Below are 10251 nucleotides of genomic sequence, written 5' to 3'. Positions count from 1 at the left end.
GCTTCCACGAAAGAGACTCGAGCGGATGTTACGCGATGACTAACGAACCATTCGTCGCGAGTTAATTTCGTCGTTGACGATCGTGGATATTGATCGGTGATCGACGTTTTCGATACCGTTAACGCGCGATAACGTTTGTAATCGCTGCATTTTATCCGCGCGAATTAACAAGTTCTCCTTCGATCCGTTTCGTTTGAAATTCTAAAACGGGCGACAGCTCGCTGCCAAAGGAGTCAGTGGTACACGCACCGAGGGGGAAAAAAATTTGCACCGATTCGCAAGAACACAGCCGGAGGGAATCGCCGGAGGCGATCGTTCGCGGAGAACTGGAATTCTCCGCGACGTGTTCCCTTCTCGATTTCATACGTCGGTTTTGAACGGCACCCGACACACCCGTTAATTATAATTACATATTTCAAGGGAGCGAAGGCGTTGCGTCCGGAGACTACAACTTTTCGAATGCGGGTCGAGGAGATCTGGCTCTTATGAATTGCATTATCGTTCTCATTGAGCATCGACCAGCGATTTTTTAAATCTACGACAGAAAATTGGAAATTCGAAAATCGAAGGCCGTTTTCATATTCCGCGCGAATATCATAAATAGTAATAATGTTAATTAATTTCAACACGGGCGCACCGTCCGAGAGCGCGAATATATTTTAATAATTATCGAAAAAAAAAATTGTTCTTCGTTGTGAATTTCATTTTGAAACTTCCTGTCACACGTATCGCGCAATAATCTCGTTCCACGCACAGAAATAAAACGGTTGAATCGTTACGAAACGAAATACAATCGTTCAATAATTGTTCGCGCCGAGCAACAACTAAAATTTGCATAACACCATCGCGGATGTTTCTTCGTTATCGTTTATCGTGTAAAACGCGATAATTGAGCGCGATACACCCGCGTTAAAATTGAATCACCGCGTTGACGATCGTCGTCGATGATAACTCACAAAAGCGTCAGGTTTCAAATCAGATATTTATTTATAAATGCTGCAACGAATCGTACGTGTTACATTTAATCTTTTACATCTACCCGATATTTCATACGCAAGAACGCTATTACTCTACTCGATGCTGTTCCGTATTGTTTCGCATTGTTTGCTGAGTGTAACAAGTATCTTAGCGGGCATCGTGGAAAAGAAAAATCGCGCTCCCCGGCGCGTTGCTCGCGTTAATTGTTTCTGCGTGTGCGATTATTACGTAAAGGTGTGCAAGACTCGTTGAAATTCGCGCGCAATAGCCGTAATTAGATGCGCGAGGGACCCTTCCGCGATCGTACGAGACGTTTCCGTGCCGCGCTCTCTCTGGCGTGAAGAATGGCCCACAAAAAAACTTCGGACATAATTTATTACGCGAGGTTGCGAGTGTCAGATCGATTATGCAACACGGTTAAAAATGCAGGAACGAAGCGACGATCGATGAAACGGTTCTAATCGACGTATGCGCACGGTAAGAACGCTCGTATCGCGGTGATCGCCACGCGATTTGTCCATTTTCCGGTTCGTTTGTAACGGAAACACGCCGCCCGGCGATAATTGCAAGAATTTTTGATACGCGATGCACGCGATCTCGATACACTTTTTCAGCCAGCGATCGAACGACCGACGCGAATCGATCCAGAAACAATACGACGAAAGGGAAGTCCCGCGATGCAGAACCCGCCGCGATGATGAATTTCATTGACTCGAGGAATGACTCATTTCGCGTTTCTACGATCGTTTTCCTCCTCCTTTTTCTTTTTACTTTCCTCGTCGTACTCCGCGTCGGACCGATTTACGATTCACAGCGCTTTCTCGTTGCGCAACTCTTACAACGTTAGCAGTAGTTCTCGGGTGTGCGTTCTTTCGTTTTTTTTTTCTTTCTTTTTTTTTCCATTTTCGAATCAACTGCAACCGTAACAGCGGATTGTAAAGCGAAAGCGTTACCGAGTTCGGATGATCGATGCCATAATCGCGAGTTCCTTCGTATTTTCGACGAAGGAGACTTTGAGAAAAACTCGAGTGTACGGGTTTCGATTTGTTTGAAATTTTTGAATCACTTTATAGAATACTCGGTACATACACAGCGCTCTTTCACTCGGTTCAAGTAGATTTCGACAATCGTGAACGTTTGAGTAGTCTCTAACCATTATTCGAGGCTTCTCGTAGAGGCTGAAAAGTAACCGGTCACCGTCGTCTCGAGAGTCTCGTTTTTCACGACTGATTGAAAAACATTGCGACACTTTGACGGTGGTTGCATGCTAGAACTCCGTAGCCTGACGTTTCGAAATTCAATGCGAAGCTTCCGTCGCAGACGAAACGATACGAACGCGTGGTTTTTTTCTCCCAGCGCGTTGCACTGCGAGAACAATCGCGCCGGGTTGAACGTTTCTGTTTGCACGATCGGTTACCCTGACGACATGGGATTGATTTCTATCATGGAACTGCATGCGAAGGTGGGTGTCGTTCCCGGGGGGTCTACGAACGTGCGACAACTCCCAGAGATGAAAGGTAAATAAATTCTAAATAAAAGGAAAACCACCGAGAACGTTCGCGATCGTTAAAGAAATCGAAAATGTTCCTCGACGATTACACGATCGAACGGCGCAGCTACGACTCGACCGCCAATTAGTCAAATTAAACACCAACGAAGGAACTAAACTTCGTTAGGTACGCCTGAATCGTTTCACCGTAAATTAAATGCTCTTGGTTTCGATATCGTTTCGCAACGGTTCCACGAGTAACCGGGAAAATCAATTTTGAAACTTGGAATACGTTTGGACGTGTCGCTACCGTTTTGCACCGAACTCGTTCGTCCCGACGATAAAGAACGCATCGTAATAACGAGATTCGAAGGCACCGCACGCGCTGTGCGTAATCGCGTAACCGCGTTTGCCAAGCACGAGTCACCGCACGCATCGCGGCTCACGAACTCTCGTAAATCGTTCGAAAACGATCGAACAGGGGAGTCGAGGATAACGAAATAACCGGTCGGTGTGTGTTTTTTTTTTTATCACAAGACATAAAAATTAACTTTTATTAGAAAATAAATAAAAGTGTTGTTGCAGAAGTATGATCGGGGATCGGGGTGGGTGGTAGGCGGAAAGAAGTGGAAGAGAATATACAACGAAGGCTCCGATATCGTGATGTCTTCTTCAATATCACATGCCGCACGAGAATTTCGACGCGAAATAAATCCGGGGTACAAATGGTGGGTCTACCGGGGGGAGACAGAGGCAAAAGGGGGGTTGAGACTGCAAAAAAAATAGAAGTCGTTGCGCTCGCGTGTATCGTGTGTGTGTGCGTGTCGTGAGTGTTCACTGCTCTACGAAAATACGGGGAAAGAGAGAAAGAGAGAAAGAGAAAAAGAGAGAAAGAGATACGTAAGACTGACGTGTATGTGTGTGGTTTTTTTTTTTTCTTTCTTAAGATTGGCTGCCTGGTCTGAGGGTTTGAGGGTGGTCCAAAAGCGCTCGCCGATCCTGAAGGCGCCGATTTTCGCGACATCCGCGTTCACCACGCGACTCCGCGGTTACATTCGGGCCCTTCGTCCGACGCGGTTCTTGATTTTCGGCTGGATAATACTGATCTGTTGGACACACGAGGTCCCACCGTCTCGGTACACGCGCGGACGCGTATGCTCGATCGTGGTGAACACTTCGTTTCCTCGTCGATGACGAAGGACTCGAGCCCCATTGTTTGCCCCGACTCCTCGTCGACGCGGATGCTTCGAGTGTATATCGTCTCGGGTCTCTTTCCCGCCGAGAGAATTTCGATGATTGGCCGTGGTTATCGTTGTACATCGGAAGGCGTCGCTACGTCAAGCACCTCAGGACGTGGCTCGTCCAGGATGGATCACCCTGAACCAGCGAGTTCAGTTGGTGCCGTACGGAACCTTAATCCCAGGGCTGATGGACGGGAGCGTGGACGGCAGCCTTGATGACCTTCACGGGCTCCACGTACTGCTCAACTCCGATCAGATGAGGTTTCACGTAGCCACCCGAGTGATACGGTATTCTGGAGGAGACGGCGTGCACCTTGATGTTCAACGGCTGGGGGTGTACCGGCGGGATTGCCGGTTGTTGGGGAATCTGGAGCGCGTGCACCACTTGCGGAGCATGTACCTGATAGGGAATAGTTTTACAGAATTAATCGATCGCGTGGACACTGAACGCTGGGGAGGTTGACTCGATTCTACTCCCTCGTGGACGATATTTCGATGATCTCGGGTGGAATGTTTCATGACGAATCTAATTCAACTGCTCTAACCATTTCCGTACGAGTCGAGAGTTCGAAATTTTCTTTAGATTGCCCAAATGGTGGTTAATGTTTCAAAGAGCTGTTCCACCGTCTATATAACAGGCAAATGGATAAAGAAACACGTAGGTTGATATCGCCTTGCGATGTGTCTCTAAACCTCGTTCGAAATACCGTTAACACGATCTTCGAGAAGGTACAACCCGGTGTTCGGTAAGAACTGTTTATCGAGAGATTGCGTAACGTGCAGTTCGTCGGTGACTCCTGGCGATAATTGAAATTTAATCGATGAATCTATCGCTTCGTTCCAGTCACGATTTTATCCACCGCGCGTAATTTCTGTAATAAATCTTGCGTAGTAAAGGGTGCGAGCTGGCTACGAGTAAATAAATGAACGAATAACCAGTTCCGAATGTAAGGGCAAAACGATTTTAAAAATACGTGAAAAATCGTGGAGACTCGTGGTCGCAAAGGTGGCAGGAATTGGAGCGATCGGGGCAACGATCGGAGAATCGGGGCGACCCGTTGCGAAGCGTAGTTGCACAAGGGCTTAGCCTGGAGGCGATTCGACCGCGGTTTCGTCAGAAGGTTCGCAGGTATAACCTGGCTAAGCGAGAAATTCAATTAGACAACGATCGAGCATTTCGATTCCGTCTGCCAGTCGGCTGGAAAGTCACGTTACGTGACTCGTAGGCTGGCCATTAGACGAACCGTTAATCATGGAAAATGAGAAGTTATCGATGATACGGTAGTCGTTACGAGCGAATCACCGGTAGGCTGTGAAATTACGGTGATGGAAGAGGAAGCGGTCTGGACAGCCGTGTTAAAGGAACACGGAACAGCGCGTTACCGGTGAAGCTGGTCAGAAATTCCGAAAATCTCCATTAACGATGTTGCGAAATCGTCTGGCTTGTACGAGAACGTTTCAAACTCTACGCAACGATTTCCATAGGGGTTATGACTATTCCATTTCTTTTTTTATCAGCTAAAACGTTTGTCTACGAGTACGATGTTAAGAGGTTCTGTGAACAGTGTAACCAAGGAGGATTAAGAAAAGTCGACCGTTCTTTTCGTCGCTTCTGTTACCTGATGGAGCGGTATCGCAAATCGTCTTTGTCGTTTACCTGTGGCACCGCGACCTTCACGTACGAAGGCGCTGGAGCGACCTTCACCAACGAAGGTGCTGGAGCGACCTTGACGTACGTAGGCGCCGGTGCTACTGCCCAGGGTGCAGGTGCTGCCCAAGGCTCGGGTGCTGGCCACGGTTGCGCAACCTAGGGTGTTTCAAAATCACGAGTACGTTTCAATACAACTGTTCCCTCGAAACGTCAGAGCGTAGGAACATTTTGTTTTTTGGTTACGGTTGTTTTGTTTTGTTTTTTTTTAGTTACTTTTCCCACCGAGTGCGTCCAATTACTCGGTTGCAGAAGAACGATGTCCGTAATCGCATCGAGCGAAGACAGTGATGGACAAAGACGTCCAAAGGATTAAACGATGAACGAGAAGATGGAGAGACGCGAGATTGGATGCTCGAAGAGATGACGTTAGACGAATTATGGAGAGAAGAAGGATCTCCCTTCCTCGTCGAATCCTTTGCAGCCCAAGCTTTGTCGAAAGAGACTTGGGCGATCGGAAGGAGTTATACGATGGCTAAATTAATGAGCGATTGATCTAAGATTGCGCGGAACGTTGTCAGAACGGTACGTGACAAAGTTGAAAATTTTGCTCACGGTTATTAATTTTTCTTTCGAAACGAGATCATCGATGTCGCGGATTTTCGATGAATATTATTATCGCTAACTGTTTTGACAACGTTTCTGCGATGATAAACTTTCAACTACAGCGCTGAGAGGAGTTACTCTTGTTACTTTACCCCAAAAGATGTTACAAGAGAAGATTAAACTATTGTACCTTTCAAGACAATCATTCCACGAGACGCGGGAGAGTCGTGTTACGTTTTTAATGTTCGAAGACGACAGTACGCAGGCTTACGTTCCACTAAATGTAGGAAATTATTGGAAGATTATTGGTTAACATGCAAGAGTAATTTCTAAAAGTTATAGCATGAAACTACTGCACGAGATTTAATTTACTGAAAATCGTCATGGAGGCTAGAATTTCGTGAAAATCGTAGTTTTCGCTTACCGGTGCGGCCCATGGAATTCCGGGGAAGGCACTGGCGACGGCCATGACGGCGAACAAAACAATCTGGAATTGTAAAAAAAAGAGAATAATAGCTAGCCACTGCAAGGAGCTGTACAAAATGCCTCCGAGTCGAATGCTATCGGTCGTTAATCAACGTTCTACTTTTTCAAAAATTCTAAACGCTAAGTCTGAATTCCATCCAGAGGCATTCTCTCCAGCTCTTCGGTATACTTTTCACCGTATCTCCGAATAATCGATCAGTCTTGTAAAGTATACCAAGGTTTCTTTAACAAGTTCAAACGGGACCAATAAAATTATTCAAAAAGGTAACGATGCGTCTACGTTACGATTACAAATTATTCTCAAGATTTTTAATCGGACAGCGCGGCGATAACAAATGCCAAGATTAAGTCGAAAGCCTTGCACGCAAGGAGAATCCCAAAACGGTGGACAAATTAAAACAAATTGAAACTTAGAAAATCATTTAGAAAGACAATAATTTTTCTACGTTACGTCTCAACATTATTCTCAAGATTTTCCGTCAGATATCGCGATCAAAGGACATCGAAGACCGAAATTGAATGCAAGAATCAAAAAATAGCGGACAACGAACGACTCGATCGCTACAAATTGAAACTGAGAAAATTATTCGAAACTGTAAGTAGATTTCTACGTTACGATTGAAAATTATTCCCTAGATTTCCCGTCAGAGATCGGGACAAAAGGTAAACCAAAGACTAAGATTAAGTCCAGGGACCGAGTAATGGCGGACAACGAGAAACTCGCTGGTAGCAGGTTGCAACTTACGACGAACTTCATTGTGGGCGATTTTTCTTGTGCGGTACACTGGAAAACACTACGTATCTAAGGGGCGACGCAGTATGCTTTTATAGCGGTGCCCTGCCCAAGCCCAGGGAGCCAAGATGAGGCGGGGGTACAACGATTGCATTGCATACGGACCCCTTTCACCAATAGCGATCGACCCTTTCGGACCCCTTATTCGGTGCTCCGTTGACCGCGGAATCGTTCCACTTCCGGTTCACCGCGAGGACACCCTCGTGAATCCGAAAAATCGTGACCCAGGACCACGTAAAAGCTTCCATGAAAAAGCTAAATCGTCGACCATTGACCTGGTTCACCGTTGCAACTACATTGCGGTCGCGTTTGCCGATCGAGAAAAAACCGAGAGCTTGGAACACGTGAAAAATTCATCAAGGATCCCGTGCATACCTTTCGCTTAAATAATTAGTCATATAATCTCCGGGTTTTTTTCGTTCCCCTATTGGTTAATTGGAGAATATCATTACTATATACATTTCAATCGAAAAAGAAACAGTTGCGTAAGTTGTGGGAAAAAAATTGATCGGTCTTCCTGCGTAGTTTCTGTACATACCACGGTGAAGGGGATATTCATGAAAAAAGAAATATTTGTGTACAGTAAATTTTTGCAAATACCTCGGGAAGGATAAGTTAACGATCAAGAGCACGTACAAAAGTGTGTAACGCCCGTGGCAACTAACAATCATTCCTCTTTAATGTATACATTTATGTAACGATATATAATTGAATTAATAACGAAAACATGAATTATTTGCAACCTAAACAAATGGAAAGGTGCGTGAATATTTTACGTTTCCATCAAACTCCACGCGTTTTTGTTCGACGAACTTTTCAACAGTTCGCAAAATTTAGACCGGTGTCGCTGTTCGCGTTGTTGCAGGATATTAACGAAAGTTATTCCATCTTTTCCTATATTATGCGAAAATATATTTAAACGATTCTCCGTGGAATGTTCTAGCGGTAAACTTCCAGCGAAGGTCAGTGCCGATATATTTTTTTCGAAAAAGTTTTATAGAAAGTTTCCTTGATTCGCTACCATTGTATTAGACACACCGAGCTGTTTCGTTGTCCATAGAACTGCAATCACACCGTCGATCATCTCGAAACAGCTAGGATGGCAATAGAGAGAATTGCACAACGGAAAATAAAGCGCGACTTCCGGCTGTATTGACGTAACCGCGAAATCGCAACCATCTTTCGTCGAGCATTTTGTGAAATTTCCCGCTGAAATTTTGCCTTTTTCGCCGTATATTAATTTTCCCATTCTCCTCGTGACGACGTACACCGTTACCTACCGACAATACCAATTTATTAACAGTGAACGAACCTGACGCTTCCGTTCGTACTCGGATTTTGCGTAGGACAGTTTCACTGGTGTACGATTGCGAAATTTTGACTAAAACCAATTGTTCGTCGGGGTAAGAAATCGTTACTCGCGCGCCAAACGACCAAAACAACGTATATCGCTACGGATGGCAAAAAAACGACAAGGCATTCCACCGTTTTATTGTTTCCCATTTACGGCGGGAATTGTACCGACGTGAAATTAGAACATGCCACGTTTTTCTAGACGCGGGCGGCACGCTGAATTTAATTCGAACGCGAAAAAGAGAATCGTATCGTTCCGCGTCGATCGTAGGTGGAAAATTAGTCTTTCGTGTATAATTTCATCGACGAGAGCGTATTAAAGGGCTTCGCGCGATAACTTTTCACCTTGCTTTGAAATCGCTTGAACACGTATACACGGTGTCTGCTTTATTTCGACACGGTGGAACATCTCACGAGCAATCGTTGGTACCAAAAAGTGTTCTTAAAAAAATAGTCGAGGAGAATAATAATCTTATTGGTACGATGATAAAATTGGATCGATAAAAACATCTCGACACTTTGGAAACTTTCCAGAATTCTAAGAAAAATCTTCTCCTTCCCTCGTGCTGCGTACACACTACTGCAAACTTTTACTTCGATCACTCTCATCGCCGAACTGCTGGCATTCAAATGACCGATGATAACGCACACGCTCCATTTCATCGAGAATTTTTTCGACATACTTTTTTACACGCTCCGACATTTACTTGTAGGAAAACAATGATACTGTTCGCAAATATGAAAGTATAATTTCCGGTAATAATTTATTTTATAATTTTAAACGCGTGGTCGTACGACAGCAGTGGGAACGAAGGGGTTAATGACGGCCGATGGAAGAAAGTAAGCGTTCTCGTTGCTCGGCAAAATTCTTTGTACTGGATTTTTATTTAAGGAACATTACGTAATCGCGAGGGAAAAAAGGTGCGTTTCCGTGGGACCGAACGACACGGGTAAAATTCAGTATCAATTTTCGTTTCTCCCACCCTATTTAGCCCAATTATCCCTCGCGTCGCTAATAGGCTGGCTTTTACGACTCGCCAATTTCGTAAGCGCTGTAAACGCTAGAACGCTGTAACCTAACGAGCCGACACGGTGCAAGCCGAGTCGTAAATGCATCCAGTGCACGATCGTTGCGTTTACATTGTATTCGAGTTACGCGTTACCCGTAGAAAAATTTCGCTGTTCAAAGACCACGCTCAATGCACCGAGCGAAGCATAACAAATGTGTTCAAATTTCGATCGAAAGTTTCGACCTCAAGATGTTCCTGCTCTACACGAGGATACTTTCGATTCTATTTTATTTAACGATATCTGTAACGAAATTTCATTAATCGATACGTTGAAAGAAAATCGGCGTAAAATTTGATGGTTCTATAACGATCGTGTTTCTTGAAACTTCAGCTGCGCAAAAAGGTGTTAAAGAAAGACACAAGTGGCGTAACAGCAACGACCGATTCGCGCCACTTCTGACATAATCGATTTTTGTCGATGCTTCGCGATCTCGACAACGTCATCGAAACGTGCCCTCCGCGACGAGTAAATCGCCAACGGTGTCAATTTGCGAGCAAACTTTTTATCGATGAAGTATCTCCCTCGAGGTACGAGCAGATCGTTCGTCTACGTGATCTTCAGCTCCGAACACGAAGGTTGCAACGAT

The 10251-nt window shown here is 45.0% G+C and overlaps 1 protein-coding gene across 2 annotated transcripts; it reads right to left on the bottom strand.

Moving 5' to 3' along the window:
- Positions 1-3880: 3880 nt before the first annotated feature.
- LOC143149212 (uncharacterized) lies at positions 3881-9410 on the bottom strand. Of its 2 annotated transcripts, XM_076316394.1 has the most exons (4): positions 7194-9288; positions 6387-6449; positions 5366-5515; positions 3881-4108 (listed from the first exon to the last, which is right to left on the bottom strand). In XM_076316394.1, exons 1-4 carry the CDS (start codon positions 7203-7205, stop codon positions 3881-3883), a joined length of 453 nt encoding a protein of 150 aa, XP_076172509.1. In that variant the 5' UTR covers positions 7206-9288. The 2 variants fall into 2 exon arrangements, with proteins under 2 accessions (XP_076172509.1, XP_076172510.1); XM_076316395.1 differs by lacking the exon at positions 5366-5515 and having other exon boundaries at positions 7194-9410.
- Positions 9411-10251: the final 841 nt, after the last annotated feature.

This window comes from Ptiloglossa arizonensis, chromosome 7 (genome assembly GCF_051014685.1).
Source record: "Ptiloglossa arizonensis isolate GNS036 chromosome 7, iyPtiAriz1_principal, whole genome shotgun sequence".
Classification (NCBI taxonomy): Eukaryota; Metazoa; Arthropoda; class Insecta; order Hymenoptera; family Colletidae; genus Ptiloglossa; species Ptiloglossa arizonensis.
The sequence above is the reverse complement of the archived record's forward strand: the minus strand, read 5'-3'. Positions and strand labels throughout refer to the sequence as shown.

What these genes read in the sequence shown, in the direction of transcription:
- LOC143149212 (XM_076316394.1), bottom strand. An exon ending in GAATTCCATGGGCCGCACCG is followed by an intron (nt 5,516 to 6,386) that starts GTAAGCGAAAAC and finishes GAAACACCCTAG; the next exon opens with GTTGCGCAACCGTGGCCAGC. An exon ending in TGAAGGTCGCGGTGCCACAG is followed by an intron (nt 4,109 to 5,365) that starts GTAAACGACAAA and finishes ATTCCCTATCAG; the next exon opens with GTACATGCTCCGCAAGTGGT.